At 33.6% G+C, this 19,526-nt stretch overlaps 1 protein-coding gene and 1 pseudogene across 1 annotated transcript; both read left to right on the plus strand.

The window, feature by feature from the left end:
* The first annotated feature begins 4,029 nt into the window (after window positions 1-4,029).
* Window positions 4,030-8,095, plus strand: LOC142631541 (ATP-dependent Clp protease ATP-binding subunit ClpA homolog CD4A, chloroplastic-like; annotated as a pseudogene).
* Window positions 8,096-10,214: 2,119 nt separating this feature from the next.
* Window positions 10,215-12,779, plus strand: LOC142631550 (ATP-dependent Clp protease ATP-binding subunit ClpA homolog CD4B, chloroplastic-like). Its single transcript, XM_075805724.1, has 5 exons — window positions 10,215-10,295; window positions 10,388-10,573; window positions 10,782-11,000; window positions 11,100-11,317; window positions 11,699-12,779. The coding sequence occupies exons 1-5, from the start codon at window positions 10,215-10,217 to the stop codon at window positions 12,777-12,779; spliced, it is 1,785 nt and encodes a 594-aa protein (XP_075661839.1).
* The last annotated feature ends 6,747 nt before the right edge of the window (window positions 12,780-19,526 follow it).

Below are 19,526 nucleotides of genomic sequence, written 5' to 3' on the forward strand. Positions count from 1 at the left end.
GCCTTCGATGGTAAAGTCAGATAATTGAGAGAAAAACGAAAGGGCTTAATATCAAAGTATTAGAGTTCCTGGATTACAATTCCGCACCTTCTTCGGTCCTGAGGTTCTAATATATATACACTTGTTTCCTCCTCCTAGCTGTTGGAAGTGTATTAATGGTGATTTTAATGTGGTATCTGTAACGCCTCTATGAGGTGTTAATGGTAAGATCTTCGTCTCTCCAACGATAAGGAGACTCATTACTGTTATGTAACGCTTCACTATTGATTGTGAGTGAATGACCTTTTCTTCGTCCGACCAACATTATATTGGACGAAGGCTGGTGCTACCCTCGTCCACTGCCTTTTCTTCTGGATGAGAGGATATTGCTGGGCCTATCAAAAGTGAGTAGTGAGTAAAAAGAAAAAGAGAGTTTTTTCTTTACTTAAGTTGTATTTCTATTTAATATAGTGAAATTATTCAGAATTTGTCCCGTGATTTTTCCCTTCAAGGAGAAATAGTTTCCATGCAAATCTTTGTGTTCTTGTGTGGTTGTACTTCCGTTGTACTTGCTGAAATTTATTCCCACTTATACAAATTTTTTCCCAACAATATTTTCCTAGTATAGTTAGTTACTCAAATTTTCAATCTTAAATAATATATATAACCGAAACCTTTGAAACTCCTATAATTGTCTACGTCAGCACAATATTTAAATAAAATTGTAATTTTATTTAAATAAAATTATTTTTATTTAGTCCAAACTTAGCAAGGAGTGAAACTCTATTTCTCTAACAAGTCCAACTTAAACTCAAACTCATCATTTTTTTTTAAATAAAATTATTTTTGTTTAGTCCAAACTTAACAAAGAGTGAAACTCTATCTCTCTAACAAGTCCAACTTAAACTTAAACTCATTATTTTTTTAAACAAAATTATTTTTGTTTAATCAAAGTTTAACAAGGAGTAAAACTTTATCTCTCTGACAAGTCTAATTTAAACTCAAACTCATCATTTTTTTTAAACAAAATTATTTTTGTTTAGTCCAAACTTAACAAGGAGTGAAACTCTATCTCTCTGATAAGTCCAACTTAAACTCAAACCCATTATTTTTTTAAAACAAAATTATTTTTGTTTAATCCAAACTTAACAATTAGTAAAACTCTATTTCTCTAACAAGTTCAACTTAAACTCAAACTCAAACCTTGGTAATTTTTCATTAATATTTTTTGGTTTTTTAGAAGTTTTAATATTTGAATTTTTGAGTTATTTTTTGTAGTATCTGAAATTGTTTGACAAATTTTTTGTAAGCCATTGCATGTTCAAGCAATGACTCCTTCATTAATTTGTAACACAAATTGAAATTATATAAGAGCAAATTATGCAATGGTGTAATTTCTTAATCAATTTAAGATTTTATAAAATTATTTAGTTTATCTAAAAAATAAGTAAATTCTCGTGCATAGCACAGTTTAACGACTAGTGTATATATATATATATATATTTGCCACTAGCCCAATTAAACTTTGCACTAAAGAAGGCATGAATTTTCTTTAGCAACCATCACGCAAAACTGCTTTTTTTTTTTTTTTTTTGGGAGAAAGATCACGCATAACTGCCTGATTGTGAAATCATGCTTATAAGCTTATACACTGAGAAGTTAATTTTATCCCCCAAACCCGAGATTCTGACCTTTCTGTGTGGATCACCGAAAGAAAGGTAGAAAGAAGAAAGAAAATTGAACTTTTTCAAAATATTTAAACAATTTCCCTTTCCGTTTTACTACGCTTTCTTTGTGTACTCAAAAAGCATCCAAAAGACAAACAAATAATTCGTTACAGTCTATAACCTTTTTGGAAATGTTAACGGATGTCTTTAGAGTAATAGTTAACAATATGAGTAGCAAAATTTGACATAATCCGTAAACTCGACTCAACTAACTCGTTTACAAACAAGTCATGGGTTAAGTCTAAAGGAGTTCAAGTCATATTCGGGTTGATACGGCTAACTCGTTTAATAAACAGGTCGTATTCATGTTTAACATGCGAATCCGTCTGACCCGGTTAACTTATAAAATGATTAGTTATTTTGATATTATTGCTTAATTAATAGTTGTTTTTATATATTTATTACTATATTTATAGTTGTAATTGTATTTTAATTTTTTTTTTTTGAGAATCAATTGTATTTTAATTTGAGATATATGGGAATTGATAAAAATTATATAGTTTTGGTATGACCTATTAATCAAATAGATTATTAAATGAGTCATTTGTATTGATGTGACTTGTTAATTAAACGAGTTAAACGTGTCAGGTCGGATTGGGTCAACCTGTTTAATAAACAGATCGTGTTCGGGTTGAGAATTCCTAACACGTTTATTAAACATGTCCGGTTTACGTCAACCCATATAGCTGAATACACATGGCTCGACACGATACGATCCTGACATGTGAACACGAATTGCCATCCCTAGTTAACAATCCATTTTTTAAAAAAATTTATGGAAGAAAAAAAAACAATTAATATTTTGACGATTTTTTCATTTTTCATAAAAGTGATGTCAAAACTTTCCTAAAATGGATTATTAACTATTATCCTAGAGACACTCGTTAACATGATCCACATAAACTTTATTGAGTATACGTTTGGATACGGATGAAAACCAGCGCGTCTGCGTTTTGTGTTTTTTTTTTTTTTTTTTTTTTTTTGAGAAGGCTGTTTTAGCTTTTCAGTGGGTCTCATGCACTGTTCATGAGACCCACAAACATTTTTTTCAGTAAAACTTTCATTAAAAATGAGTCTTACAGTACTATTCACATATTTAAAAATTATTTTATTATAATATTTTTAATTTTTAATTTTTAGCAAAATAAACTGTATCTAAAACCTTTAGTTTCAAACTTTCAACATAGAATATTTATATCTGCTGATTTATGTGAAGGAAAATGGGAGGGTGGGTTGTTAAGAAGCATAAAATGGTTGTGACTTTATGACTTATGAGCTGGGTCCCCAATCCCTATGAGCTGGGTCCCCAATCCCTATGTGCTGGTCACAGCTATCCAGCCGAACAAAAAGATATCTATTAGACATAAAAAAGAGAGACCGAGAAATTAAGAATACGTAGTAGTAGTGGTAGAATATATTGGGTGATTAATTAAAGGGAAGGAATAACAAGCTTGTCTTTATTGATTTTGTGGAGACAACCGTCAGACAACTATATATGGGACCTATATAAATGTTAGGCTCTTTGTTGCTGCCCCATGTATAATAACCCCTTTAATTTGTTTATAATATAGCTCTTAATCACTAAAGTAGGCTACACATGGTGACTAAATTAATGGTGGTTATAAAGTAATCATTCTTACCAAGGTCGATTTTTTTTTTCTTAAATAAAAAAAGATAAGCCTTCCTGCTGTGGTCAGAGAGTGCTGTTATTTGGGATGTGTTCAGGTTTCTTTTGTTCTCCCGGGTTCCCATTCCTTCAATCCTTAGTCCTTACTAATTTAAAGGTAAATTAAAAATAAATAAAAAAGATTATTGGGCCGGGTTACACAAAGCCCAAATAATATATACATTTTAGAGTTACAACACGGGTTGGGCTCTTTGCCTAAGTTCCCCACACAGTCACACCCAACTGATTGGGCTCGTGGCCCTACAATGTATTTATTACTTCACGAATACGCACCACGGCTTGCTTCTACTTTTTTTCTTTTTTCTTTTTCTTTTTCTTTTATATATATATATATGAACAAAAAGAGGGCAGGGACGACCATTGTGACTCACCTCCTAGATGTGACCATAGAGACACTCTCCATTAGGAAATGTTAGATTGAGTTATAGTTACTGTAGTCCGAGGTGACCACAAATCTCAACTTAGTACCTCGAGAGAGCTGATAATTAAGAGTTTCTCAGCAAAGATACCCACACTCCTTTCCAAGTCCCCAAGTGTTTGCTTGGGCTCGAATAAGAGACCTCAAAGCTGATTCATGGGTCTCAACCACCAGGTCACCCTCTCGGCTAATACTTTTATAGTTTACAAATAGGATTGATGGTTCATGTTTTTCCCTACATCTTGGATTGGAACCATGGTCCACAATTTCCTTACTTCAAGAAAGGGCTAAAATATATTTCTATTTCATGGATTAAGGTTTACGATCCATATTTACACATAGAAAGAAGATTATTGTGGAGGGAAATTTTAATGTTTGAGCTTAGCAAAGGTTTTGTCCAGTATGTATTTATTAGCTGGATTATAAGAGATCCTAATTATGTTGTACATGTTCTTGCTAAATTTGCTGTTGTTTCATAGATTTTTTTTGTGTGGATATTTTAACATGCTTTCTCTTCCTCTTGTTGTTTCTGAGCAATTGAGGAAAATTGTTACTCTTCTTTGTTAATTAATGAATTTGGGTATAATAATAATAATAATAATAAGAAGAAGGAAAAAAAAATGTTGATTGGAAAGTGGAAACTTCAACTTATATTAGCAAGGTCGTGTATTATTTAGGCTACAAAATTATAAGGCTGGCTTATTGACATTGTTTGAACTTTGAAGATCCAGGTTTTAATGGGCAAAACAATGCAATTTGGCTAATTGGGCACCTAATTGATCAAGGACCACACCTCACTAGAAGCAAGATGTTAGTTGAACATATGGTGCACTGAAAAGTTGTATTGGGTCAGAGTCCCTGATCAACCAACTGGTCTTTAGGAAAATGGGTATTCCTTCTCTCTCTTGTTCAATTAGAATTTTGCTAATTTGCTCCAGCAGTTGGCAACCCTTGCACTGTTTTTTTGATATTGGTTTGGTTCAGTCGAGGTTGGGAGAAGATTTTGGACCAAACCAAAAAAAGTTGATTTTCCAAATAGTCATCTCGAAGTCGATTGAGATGAAAAGAACCTCGAGCCAAACTAGTTTGAACAATATAATAGAGGCACAAGTTTAGGAAGAAACCAACTAGTTCAACAAAAAATTAATTTGTATAACTTGATGTCAAACTCCACGTTTCTTTGTTTCATTTGTTTTGACTTTTAAGCTAGAAGGTTTTTGCCTTTTTGCTTTAGTGATAAAATTCATCTTCATATTCAATGATGATTGCAGATTAGCAGTATAAATTGTGAAGCATATTTGACAGAATTAGCTAAGAAGGTAATCGTGCTTCTATGTATTTGCCACTGTTAAAGGCCCTTTAACTAATTCTGATGCATTGCATTGCTGTGCAAAAATGTATCATACTTCAATTGATTTTTAAGAGTGTTGCATTTTAGGGACACTTGGATCCTGTTGTGGGAAGGCAGGAGGAAGTAGAGCGTGTAAAATTTCGGGTAGGTGGACTAAGAACAATCCCTGCCTCATTGAAGAACCTGGTGTTGGAAAAACAGCTATTGTTGAAGGTCTTGCTCAAAGGATTGCCAAGTGGACAAGTTCCTGAAATACTTAATGGAAAGGTCTGTAAAAAATTGTTTACAATATGAAGTCTTATGTAAAATGTAGGAATTTAAGGCATTACTATAACCCATGAAACTACATCTTTACTATGAGCTCTGTATATTACAATGAACACATTGATGGGTATTTATAGTAGGCTGAATGTTTGACTACTCATGCATTAAACGAGGGTTACAATACTCGCAAAGTTGAAATACAAATGGGATTAAGATATCTTTGCTTGCTTGCACACCAAGTAGGAATGAACTCGGGCTTGATAATGATTGGGCCTCATATTTTTAGCAACTATCCTTGAAACATGAGCTGCAAACTTTTACCATCTCTTGTAAGATATTCTAATGAATATATTATTGTGCCTCTCAGGTCATTAGCTTGGATATACCTCGTATTATTTCTGGGACAATATATTGCGGAGAGTTTGAGGAAAGACTAAAGCAACTTATGGATGAAATTAAACAAAGTGATGATATAATACTTTTTATTGATGAGGTTCACATGCTGATTGGAGCGGGAGTTATAAGAGGCAGTGCAATCGTTGCTGCAAACATCTTCAAACCTGCTCTTGCAAAAGGTGAATTAAAGGTAACTTAAGTCTGCTGCATAATCAAGTGTTTTGGATCATTTTAATCTATTAAATGCTCTAATTCAATAAGTTTGGAATTTATATTTACTTTACTATCTTGACAGGCTTTTGGAATTAGATTATTTATCATTGATGGATCGTGTCTAACTCTACTACAAAAGGTTAATGATAGGTGACTATCCTGTTGTTCAGATATTGACATGTGTGGGTAGATTTTGAAATGGAAAGTGGATCTTGGAACTTAATTTATAGGTGACTCTATAATGAGTTCAACATCTTGCCTATTGTTTACCACTGCTTCGTTGGTTCTGGAGTTCTTGATTCAGGGAACTGAAGCTAAAAGTAACAAGGGGGATTAGTAGCTAGTAACAGAAGTTCCTAGAGGGAAGTCACACATGTTTCTATGGATAACATTAAACATTCTGTCTTTCATGCGATATTGATTTTATGTCCATATAGATCCCCCAAAAAAAAACAAAACCAGAGTTCTCAAAGTGATGGAAAATTAATGGGATTTTGTTATTGTTAAAAGAAATCCCTTGGATTGTCTCTCTTATTAAATTTATTTCAGCCCCAGGACACTTTGGGTTTCTTATGTATAGTTTGGGATTTCAGTGATCGCTTCTTACCTGATTAAGCAATTGACTTGATTGATGAGTTTGGGTCTGAGGTTCGACTTCAGTGTGCACAGGTACTTATTTATTTGTTGCAAATTTAGCAAAATGAATAAAACTTTGCAGTTTTTGCAAAATCTTAAGTATGCAAAACCGAGCCATTTTCAGCTTCCGAAGGAAGTTCAAGAACTTGAGAAAGAGCTTTTGCAGATTGCAAAAGAAAAGGCTAAAGTTATCACTAGCCAAGATTTTGAAAAGGTTTTTGTACTTCTTCATTGTTGTATACTTGACATAATTAGGTCTAACAAACATGGTCCTTGGTGTGAAGCTCACCAACATATTCTAATTATAAAATATTAAGGTCCAAAAGTTTTTTTTTTTGTTGATGTGAGGTACGAGAGTTCAATTTTAAAGTCCATTCTGATAAATTATTAGTCTGGAATAAATCTTTGAGACGGGCATCAAAAATCAGGCAAAAGAAACACAGATGCCTATATTTTCAAAGAGCTAAATTTTGTGGACCTATAGATATTGAAATGTAGCCAATAGTTTATCGGAATTTTGAATGCCTAGCTTCTTGGTCTCCATCATTTTTGTTGGTCAGTCATCTTCATGCAGGACTTGCTAACTATAAATTTTTTGATAGGCTATTGAATTACGTGATAGGGAAATTGAGCTCAAGGACCGAATATCAATTCTAATAGGAAATTACAAAGCGAAAAGCAAAGCAGAGAGCGAGGGAAAGTACATAGGTCCTGTAGTGACAGAGGTGCATGTTCAACACATTGTTTCTTCTCGGACTGGAATCCCAGTTGAGAATCTATCAAGTGCTGAGTCAGCCTGCCTCTTCAAAATGGAATAAACACTTCAGAAGTATATTATTGGACAGGATGAAGCTATCAAAGTTGGGCTAAAAGATCCCAACAGGCCTATTGCTAGCTTTATATTTACTGGACCAACAGGCGTTGGAAAGACACAATTTGCAAAGACGCTGAGCAAATACTTCTTTGGTTCAGAGAACTCCATGGTTCGAGTGAATACATGGAGGGCCATGCAGTTTCCGAGCTCATTGGTGCACCTCCTGGTTATATTGGCCACGAAGAGGCAGGTCAACTGACTGAAGGTGTTCATCGCCATCCTTACACAATTATCCTCTTTGATGAGATAGAGAAATCTCACCCTAAGGCCTTCAATGCGATGCTTCAAATCCTTGAAGATGGTAGATTAACAGATGGCAAGGGTAGGACAGTCGATTTTAAAAACACTCATTATAATGACATCCAATGTAGGAAGTAGCATGATTGATCTTGCTGATGATGTTAAGGACCATAGGAAGTATCATGTTTGGCAAGATACTGCTACTGCTTCCTCTTCTTGTTCTTCTCTTTCTTTTTGCCCCCCTAAATCATCTGCAATGGCTGTAGCTATTCAAAACCTTCCTATTTATATGTCAAGACAATTTAGATGATAACATATTCTAATGACTTCCAAATTAGGAGAGAATCTTTGTTTCTTCTATGATCTTTCTTGCATACTCCATAGTCTATTCTAAGCATTGTTTGATTCTTTTTGTTCTAACTTATCTTAGATTTTTCTCCATCATGGATGCTAGTATTCTAGATTTCTCTTAGGCAGTATGTGAATATGGAGAGATAAACGTAAGAAAAAAAAGCAGGACTAATTTCCTTTCAACAATTTGTTCTTAATCTTTGATCTGTTTAAGAATTGTTTTCCTCATGAATCATTGTTTGGTTTACCAAAGGCATGTGTAATGGGTATAGCCTGACACAGTGATTCCTTAAGGAGTATGCTCTTTGAGAGAACAGCTTCTTGGCAGTGAAACTTACTGGAGAGGAGAAGAGAATGGAGGCAAGAAGAATGTAAAAGGAATTCAACATTTTAGTTTGTCTTGCTCTTTGTTTTCCTATTATAACTAAATCAACTGAACGTCACCTAAGAGGCTAAGAGTGTAAAATACAGAATATATATTTAAAAAATAGAAAAAAGAAAGATGAAAGATGAAAGATGAAAGACCAAAGAAATTAAAGCAGTATTTAAAATTAGAAAACTTAACAAAATTAAATGAAAATTTTAAATTAAATCCAACAATCGACAGATTGATTTTGAATTTATATAAAGCAAATTTTTTTTATGCAATGGACAGTGGACACAAGTGCCTTGTAAACTTGAACCAACACCTAATGTTTGTAAGTCTCTCTCTCAAAGGCCCCAAGTAAACAAGTCTTGAGCTTTAACATAAACAAAAATCCCCTATCCCATTAGTCCACTTTATACTCTACTAATTACCATATGTAATGTGACGTTTTGTTTTGTTTTTTTTTTTTTTTTTAATTTTTAAATTTGATTGCTTTAGAAGGAAACGAAAAATAAGTGATGTATAACATGCTAGGATCAGTGGAGCATAAAGTGATGTACAAACATTAAAATAAGATAAATGATTTTTACTCATCTTGAGCTTGGCCCATGAGCATAGGTTTTAATTTATTACACACAAAGTATAAATACTAATTGAGTTTTAATCAGCTTCAAGGTCATTATTTCTAGGCAAAATGTTTTTTATTTTTTTTAGAGAATTCCAACCTATGGCGTCTGCTCCTAATAGTAATTTTTTATCATTAGACTAAGATACCAATCGGTTTTTGGTATAGGCGGGATTGAACCTCAGATCTCTTATTCAACCATCAGAGATTTTACCAGTTGAGCTAACTGAAACCCATGGCAAAATGTATTTGGGTTCTTTGGTTTGGATTTTTTTTTCTTCGATAATCTCTAGTCTGGATTTGAAGGGGAAGGAACTTCAATAGCCTTGAAACATTGAGAGAAACCATGATTAGCAGAGTAAATTGTATTGGAACATTAATGTTTTTCCCAATCCTACTTAAATGACATTCTAGCCGAAGGATGAAAGTTTGTGACATTTTAGCTTAAAAAATTATGGGTCATGTTAAAGGGTGTTCTTAGGGCACTTGTTAATGAATCATTTTAAAAAAAAAATTTAATACCAATTTTATGGAAAATATAAAAAACTGTCAAAAATTTAGATATTTTTTTCTTTTCCGATAGAATTTTGAGCATCTGTTAACATTTTTCAATAATAATTTATACGAGGCCTAAGTAGTTTACCAAATTACCAACTAGCAGTAGCTAGTTACATGCATGCCCATCAGTGCACGATCAAATTCCCATAAAGGTTTGTGAATTGTGACCATTTGGGCTTTCAAATTCCAATAGGAAGCCTAGGAGACAAAGCATTAGCAGTAGATATTAAGTAGTAGTGGAAACCAACGTTACCATCTCTCCACATAGCTAGATTGCGTGGTTATGGCCTTTCGGAAATCGCACCCTCTTCTAGTTTTAATGCGGGTGTATGTGAGGAAGTGCAAGCAATAGTCTTGGAAATTGGTGTACGTAGCAGCCAATGATGCATTTGGACTAAGAAAAACTTGCTGGAATATTGGTTGCAATCACGGTATAAAAGAACAAGTAGAAATATGGATGCAACTCAATAACATCATAATCTAACATTGTTTATACGATACAAACAAGGCATTTGATTTGAATTTGCAATGGAGAAGCTTTCGCGGCAGCCTTTCGAGATAGATGTTCTTATGAAATATGGAACAGATTTAACGAAGATGGCAGGGGAGGTAAACCTATTTTGCTTTTGTATAATGCCCTTCCAGGCATGAAAATATGTGTAAACGGAAGAAGTATGCATCTGATTTTGGCTGCTTTTCAGGGAAAGTTGGATCCTGTTATAGGAAGGCAGCATCAGCTGGAGCGTGTGGAACAAATATTGTTGAAAAGGAGAAAGAATAACCCATGCCTTGTTGGTGATCCAGGTGTTGGTAAAACTGTAATCGTAGAAGGCCTTGCCCAAGCCATAGCCAATGCCACAGTACCACCAAAACTTCAGGATAAGAAGGTCACTAACATTATTGATTATTGTGAATATTGGAGCATAAGAAAAGTAGTGTAAGTGATAGTTAGTCTGAGATACAAGTAATGTTAGTTTAATCGCAACACACTATGTTAGCAATTGTAAAAATGTTGACAATTAAAAAAAAAAATTTTAAAGTGTTGTGTGTGTGTGTCTATATATATATATATAAACGCTCTCATGTCTAATTCAGGTCTTTGCCATTGACATGGGACGACTTGTGGCTGGTGCATCATGTCGTGGAGAGTTTGAGGAAAGGATAACACAGCTGGTTGATGAAGTCAAACAAAGTGATGGGTCAATAATTCTATTCATTGATGAGGTGCACACTCTTATTGGAGCTGGTTCAGGAATAGGAGAACTAGATGCTGCTAACATGTTAAAACCAGCTCTTGCAAGAGGCGAATTGAAGGTGGTTTTTTAATTTTTAATTTTTTTTTTAATGGCATGTGGCATGGTGTTAAATTTAACAAGTTTACCTTTTTTTTTTTGGTATTTTTTGTTCTTGTAGTGCATAGGAGCTACAACACAAGATGAATACAGAAAGTACATAGAGGCGGATTCAGCATTGAAAAGGCGTTTTCAATCAGTAGAAGTGCCCGAACCCTCAGTTGATGAGGCAATCGAGATTCTCAAGCTTATATGTGGGAATTATGAGACGCACCACAACGTGAAGTATTCTGAAGAGGCTTTAGTTGCTGCTGCTCGTTTGTCAAATCAGTATATCAGGTTTGATACGTTTACACCTCTAACCTTTACCTGTTTTCAGTTTAGTCATTAAGAATTGTTTTTTTTTTTTTTGTCATGTGATTTTTAATTTGTTTTCAACTTAGTTTTTTGTCTAGTTCGTCCAATCTTGTCCTTAGCTATAGTATTTTTCTCTTTTCAAAATAATGTCCTTGTCATTTTGGTGGACGTAACAAAGTGGATTGGACCGAAAAATGACATTGAAAACGAATGGAACGTAGAGGATAGAATGAAAAATGCAAAATTTTCTGATTTGAAGTCAAGTCAAAATTAGATTATGTTATTTGTGATTTAGTCGTAAAATATTAAACTCAGCAGTTGGTCATATTTCTAATTCTCGTACTATATTTCAATATTATTCAGTGATCGTTTTCTGCCTGATAAAGCAATAGACTTGATTGATGAAGCTGGTGCCCATGTTCAACTTCAAAATTTGAAAGTATTAAATGAAAGGAGGGTATTGCTTGAGTCAGACATACAGCAAATTGTCTCTTTATGGACAGGTATTCCAATTGAGATAGTAACACCAGAAGAATCCCAGTGGCTTTTGAATATGGAAAATGCTCTTCATAATCGCATTATAGGACAACATGAAGCAATTGAAGCTGTAAGTCGTGCTGTCCGCCGAGCCCGTGCAGGAATTAGACACCCCATGCAGCCTATAGCAAGCTTCATGTTCACTGGTCCAACAGGGGTGGGAAAGACAGAGCTGGCCAATGCACTAGCTGTTGAATATTTTGGCTCAAAAGAATCAATGATTAGGCTTGACATGAGTGAATACATGGAGAGTCATACTGTTTCAAAGCTTTTTGGCTCTCCTCCTGGTTATATTGGATATGATGAGGGCGGTCAGCTTACAGAAGCTGTTCGTCTTCGACCCCACAGTTTGATCCTCTTTGATGAGATTGAGAAGGCTCATCCATTAGTCTTCAATGTGATGCTTCAGATATTGGATGATGGTAGGTTAACAGATAACAAAGGACGTAAAGTGGACTTCAAAAATGCAGTTATTATAATGACTTCAAATATTGGTGGTGGCTTCATTATGAGAGAACATTCTTTAGGCTTTGACCAAGTGAAAATGGAAGTGGCAGAAGAACTAAGGGAAAATTTCAGGCCTGAGTTTTTGAATAGGATTGATGAAGTGGTTCTGTTTCGGCAACTATCAAGTTCCGAGATTAAGGAGATTGCAGATATAATGTTGAAAGAAGTAAGTGAAAGATTGATCAAGGCAAAGAAAATAAAGCTCAAGGTGAATGAGAAGGTGAGGGAGATGTTGGTAAGAGAAGGATTCAACCCCAACTATGGAGCTAGACCATTGAGGAGGAACATTGTGAGGTTATTGGAGGACAACTTGGCTGAGGAAGTATTAAGAGGAAACATAAAAGAGGGAGACAGCGTGACCATTGGCCTGGATGATAAGGGTGACATAAAAATTTTCTAGTTTTCTCATCTTTGTATTGATGTTCTAATTTTCTCCAAACTGTTTGCAATAATGAACTTGGAACCGAAGTTAATGCTTAATACCTTCTGAAAGCCCTCTAAAAGATCTAGTCTAGATCTTGATGTGTCTTATGTAGTGAAATTAATTGCAAAAGTAATGGTTTAATAACATAGATAGGCAATTCTACCAAATTTGTGAAGTAAAAATTCTAAAAGTAAGTATTTCAAAAACATTTTCACAACTTTTTTGCCATAACTCTAACGTAACATAATGTAAGTGGTTGTCTATCACTTACATATTGACCCATAAATTTTTTTCATTCCTCAAACTCTGCCACATCACAACCAAAAAAGTTGTGGAAAAAGAGAAAGAAGTAACACATGTAATTAAAAACCTGCGCGCACACAGAGGACAACCAACAGTGAATAAGCAGCAACGTTCCTTGAAAAAGTATTTTGAAAAACAGAGTAGGACAACTAACAATGGATAAGCAGCAAGGTTCGCTGGAAAATATTTTGGAGAGTGAGGACAAGTTATGACAAATTAGTTACCTATTGTTAACCTGCTTCTTTACTAGAAGAACTAAACAATAGTCAACAGACCTAAGATAGAAAATCTAGTAGGTGTCCAAAATAGATACACCAGGAATGCATTACTTGCTACTGCATGTAACAAGCAGCAGCAGATAAAGTATAATAAGATCGATGGCAAACAAACGCCACTACTTGCAGCCTTGCAGGCTCCTCTCTCTTGGTCTCCCCACTTGAAAGGTCAGAGGCATTTGTGTTGGAGTTTATGCCCTAAAATCCAATTTATTGGCATGTCATAAATAATTAAATTATTTAATTATATGAGACTATTTATAAATGAACTAATGAGACATTATCTTAGTCCATGAGATGCATTGTATGTGATTTAGTCACAGAATATGTAAATCACAAATTTCTTGTAAACTCAAAATGTAGTTCGTAGTCGATGATGAAATTGGACGTTTCATTTGCGAAAACTATAACATATCAACTAAGATGATTTGTCTTGATCATGAAAATAAAGATTTTTAGTTGATATGTTGATATGTTTTAAGAGTTAAGACATATTGAACTGGATCGCTGTGAGATTTATTATTCTCCTAACGACTGTCAATTGAATAATAAATCTCACGATTTCTATTTACATGAACTCTTAAATCCTGAGAGAATAATGGACACTACAACAAAAGTGGGCTATGGTGACAAAATCTAGTGAGGATAAATAATTTCGTCACCAAATGATAACATTTAGTGAGGAAAAGAAGAATTCGTTACCAAATATTATAAAAATTTTAAAATTGGTGACGAAATCAATATTTCGTCACCAAAGATGTACAAATTGGTGACAAAATATTTATTTCGTCACTATAGGTCATGAAAAAAAGGCAAACCTAGGGTGACGAAATATGTTTGTCACCAAAGACTTACCAAAGGTGACGAAATTCTAAATTCGTCACCAATATTAGAATGTAGGTGTTTTTGGTGGCGAAATAAATTTTTGTCACCTATTGTTTAACCAAAGACTAACTGGACGTGACAAAATTCCAAATTCATCATCCAATATTAAGATGGAGGTGTTTTTGATGACGAAATAAGTGTTCGTCACCTATTGTTTACAAATAATTAAGGATGACCATGGGCAGGGTATACCCATATATACCCGACCCAATTAATTTATCCATGGATATTTGATTACCTTACCCAATTAGTATCCATACCCAATTATTACCCGGTCTATTTATCCATAGATATTCATACCCTACCTAATGCCGATTTTTATAAAATCACCAAATATGCTCAAAAACCACTAAAATGACCAACATATCCTCAAAATCTCTATAATAAGCAAAATACCCATGAAACCTTTAAAATAACCAAAATACTCTTACAATCTCTAAAATCACCAATTATGCTAAAAAAACCCACTAAAATGACCAAAATACCTCCAAAATCACCAAATATGCTCAAAAATCAATAAAAATTACCAAAATATCCCCTAAAACTAAAAAATGACTGAACTCTCAAATCCTAAAAAATGACCAAAGTACACACGAAACTTAAAATTTGGCCAAAATACCCTCGAAACAAAAAATTACCAAAATATCCCCTAGCTAAACCTAAAAAATAACTGAAATACCTGCGAAGCCTAAAAACTGACTGAAATAGCCTTGATGCTTGAAAATTACCAAAACACCCCTAATCCTAAGAAAATGACCAAAATACCCCCAAAACTTAAAAAATGACCAAAATACCATTGAAACCAATAAAATGACAAAAATGGCCCTAAAACCTATATGATGATACAAATACACCCTAAAACTAAAGATGACTGAAATACCCTTAAACCTAAAAATGACCAAAATACTCATTTTTATAATTTCTGGCTATTTTGGTCATTTTTAGCTTTAGGGGGGTATTTTTGGTTTTTATATAAGTTTCAAGGGCATTTTGGTCATTTTTTAAGGCTTCGAGGGTATTTTGGTCATTTTTAGGTTTCATGGGGATTTTGGAAATTTTTAGGTTTTGTGGAGTATTTTGGTCATTTCTTAGGTTTAGGATGTATTTTTGTCATTTTTAAGGTTCAGGGGGTATTTTGGTCATTTTGAAGGTTCTCGGGGTATTTCGATCATTAGGTGACGAAAAACTTTTGTCACCAGTCATTTTTTATTGGTAACGAAAAAATTTTGTCACCTATCATTTTTTTATTGGTGACGAAACATTTTCGTCACCAATACATTCTGTGACAGAGCTAAGGTGACGAATGCTGTTTCGTCACCATGTGTATTCGGTGACGAAATAAGGACATATTGTGACGAAAGGTTTTGTCACCATAGTCCATTTTTGTTGTAGTGGGGCTTGATTATGAAATGTAGGTTGCTTTGATATATTAGGAGTGAGATCTATTAGTCACGGTCAAAATCTTAGTATGTTGGGCAACCGCATTTAGTGTTGATGGAACATATATTCTCAAGATGGAATTCATAGTCTCTTAACAGAGATACAAAATATTTCCTTCAGATAAGTTTAATGAGTTTGGTTATTCAGAGAGTTGGGTCCAACCACTTTAGTAAGAAGTTACTAAAGTATATATTTATAGAATTGGATTTCATAAATATATGATGAATAACTAAAAAGATTAAACCGGATACTCAAGGATTAAGATGTAGTAATCTTCAAAGTGGCAGTCTACATCCATGACTTTGTATTACTACGAATATTTTATGAATAGGTTGCATGTACAATAAAGTCTTTGGATATAATTTATAGATAAGACCTAAAATGCAACTATATTTATATAGTGGTATTATAGTTAATGGTAACTTTGGACTTGTCAAGAGTTGACAGAAAAACCCAAAGCCCATTGGAGCTAGTGTCTTATTGGTCCCTTTTGGTCCCACTTCAAACTACACACAAGAGCCCAATTGAAATGACCCAAAAGGCTAGCCTAATTAGATAATCAGTTATATATAAAGAGAGAAACATACAAAATTTTATTAAGGTTTTCATAAGTCTTTTTCATAAATGTTTTCATAAAGAAGATACAAGGAATGAAATGATTTGTATATGAGTGTTGGACACTCTCCTATTCTTTTATTGGAAACTGATTGAGAGACTACACTTCTTGGGCATTAATTAGATAATCAGTTATATATAAAGAGAGAAACATACAAAATTTCATTAAGGTTTTCATAAGTCTTTTTCATAAATGTTTTCATAAAGAAGATACAAGGAATGAAATGATTTGTATATGAGTGTTGGACACTCTCCTATTCTTTTATTGGAAACTGATTGAGAGACTACACTTCTTGGGCATTAAGTAGAATTGGAGTGAAGATTAAAATTGTTCCCAAGTACTTTCAATCTTTGGTTTTGAATTTCACCGCACCGAGGTACGCTTTATTGTTCTCTAATTCTGAAACTTACATAGTACATGTTATCAATTGCGAATGAAGTAGATCTGTTATTTTTCCTCTGCGCATATTTTGTATGAGATACAAACACGTATTTCCATGTGTTTTTCCAACAATTTGGGTATGACACAAACAACACAAATAGAAATGATTGGCCCACGGTGGGAAGCCAGATTGGCTAAAAGACGAATTTAAAAGGCAGAGTAACTTCTAATATCATCTTTACATGATTGGTCTATACAAAAATTGGTTGCTTTAGATTCCAAAATCAAGTGGATTTATCCATTTCAAACTATCTTAAGAATTTAACAACATTGCAGCAAAGAATATTATTTAATACAATAACTGAAGCCTTCTTCTGAAAGAATAAGGGTTTATTATAATTTTCACATATTTAATGTTCTATTTATTTTTGAAAAACTAAATTTCCCAGTTGTCATTCTAGAGTAACAAATGTTCTTCATAGGAATTACAATGTTGACAATTTTCCTATTGTTTTATTTTTAAGAATGTCAGCAAAAATCTACAAAATGAATTGAAGAGCGGAAACATAACTACATACATGGTGAATAGTCTTTACTTATCAATACCAACACTTCCACATGATAGGAATAAGTAATATGCATGTATGACTATTCGCTAAACCACTATTCAGAAACTTGATAAATTTGCAAATAATAAAACATTACAGAAGTTTACACGTCTAATACCCCTTAATACTCTAGCCCTTAACAATATGAACATAACATTACTAGACATGGGAGAATACATAAATGGTTGAATCTGGACTTCACATGTGGAGTAGCTATGAGAAAAGAGAGAGGAAGTGTTGACTAAGAGATTTTTTCTTGGTCTATGCTAAAGGTGTTACTACATTGGGAAGGAAGTGGGATTCATACCTGAGACGATACTCAAGCAATCACCAAAAAGGAATATAGTGACTTTTCAAGGTCAGAGACTATGAGGACATCCCTTATTGGTTGAATGCACAATGATTTGCCTCAAAGACACGTGTATCAATCACAGTATTCCTGATATTCCTCTCAATGTCCAAGACTTGTCACCCAAGTAGTGGCAAAGCTACCTACCTACGAGTCTCAGTGCCACATTGGCACAGTTCTTATCCTTTAGTTAGCAGATAATTGTTGGAAAAACACATGAAAAATACGTGTTTGTATCTCATACAAAACATGCGCAACGAAAAATTAACGGATCTGCTTCATTCGCAATTGATAACATATACTATGTAAGTTTCAGAATTTAAGAGCAAGAAAGCATACCTTGGTGCAGTGAAATTCAAAATCAAATATTAGAAGTACTTGGGAACACCTTTAATCTTCACTCCAATTCCACTTAATGCCTAAGAAGTATGGTCTCTCAATCAGTTTCCAATTAGAGAATAAGAGAGTGTCCAACACTCACATACAAACTATTTCATTCCTATTATGATCTTAATGAAAAAAACCATTATCAAATTCTATATGTTTCTCTCTTTATATATAACTGATTATCTAATTGGGTTAACCTTTTGGGCCATTTCAATTGGGCTCTTGTGTGTGGCTTAGAGTGGGAACAAAATGGACTAATAAGACACTAGCTCCAATGGGCCTTGGGCTTTTCTGTCAACTCTTGATCAGTCCAAAGTTACCATTAATTATATTTAATACCACTATATAAATATAGTTGGTCTTATCTATAAATTATATCTCAAGACTTGATTGTACACGCAACCTCTTCATAAAATATTCATAGTAATATAAAGTCATGGATAGAGACTGCCACTTTGAAAATTACTACATCTTAATCCTTGAGTGCCCAATTTAATCCTTTAAGTTATTCATCATATATCTATGAAATCTAATTCCATAAATATATATTTTAATAACTCCTTACTAAAGTAGTTAGGCCCAACTTTCTGAATAACCAAACCCATTAAACTTATTTTAAGGAAATATTTTGTATCTTCGTTAAGAGACTTTGAATTCCATCTTGAGAATATATGTTCTATCAACACTAAATGCGGCTGCCCAACATACTGAGGTTTTAATCGTGATTTTAGATCCCACTCCTGATATATCAAAGCAACCTACACTTCATGATCAGGTCCATTATCCTCTCAGGATTAAGAGTTCATGTAAATATAAGTCGTGAGATTTATTATTCATTTGACAGTCGTTAGGAGAATAATAAATCTCACAGTGGTCCAGTTCAATATGTCTTAAATATATCAACATACCAACTAGAAATTTCTATTTTCGTGATCAAGACAAATTATCTTAGCTAATACGTTATAGTTTTCGCAGATAAAAAGCTTAATTTCATCACCGATTACGAACTACATTTTGAGTTTACAAGGAACTTGTGATTTACATCTTTTGTGACTAAATCATATAAATCATATACAATACATCTCATGGACTAAGATAATGTCCCATTAGTTCATTTATAAATAGTCTCATATAATTAAACAATTTAATTATTTATGATATACCAATAAATTGGACTTTAGGGCATAAACTCCAACAATAATATCACAGCTGTGAAAATGTCCAAAAGAGAAAATAATGACTTGACACCTACATGTAGCTGTGCTATTAGAGCAAGTACCCAAGTACATATTTTGAGATGAAAGTAGAGAGTTGGTAGGAAAGAAAGACAACCCGATTGTAAACTGATCTCTTTTCACTGATAATATAAGCTAAGCAGGGCAAGAATTTTAAGTTCTTACTCAAATCGTGGTTTTTTATCCATTTTCTAAGGTTTTCCACGTACATCCTATGTTACTTTAGTAATCAATTTCTTCTTCT

This window comes from Castanea sativa, chromosome 1, assembly GCF_040712315.1.
Source record: "Castanea sativa cultivar Marrone di Chiusa Pesio chromosome 1, ASM4071231v1".
Classification (NCBI taxonomy): domain Eukaryota; kingdom Viridiplantae; phylum Streptophyta; class Magnoliopsida; order Fagales; family Fagaceae; genus Castanea; species Castanea sativa.

Bases quoted from the DNA above. Each gene is read 5' to 3' on its own strand.
- LOC142631550 (XM_075805724.1), top strand. From the start codon at position 10,215: ATGGAGAAGCTTTCGCGGCAGCCTTTCGAGATAGATGTTCTTATGAAA. The intron at 10,296-10,387 runs GTAAACCTATTT...GCTGCTTTTCAG, and splicing joins TAACGAAGATGGCAGGGGAG to GGAAAGTTGGATCCTGTTAT. The intron at 11,001-11,099 runs GTGGTTTTTTAA...TTGTTCTTGTAG, and splicing joins TTGCAAGAGGCGAATTGAAG to TGCATAGGAGCTACAACACA.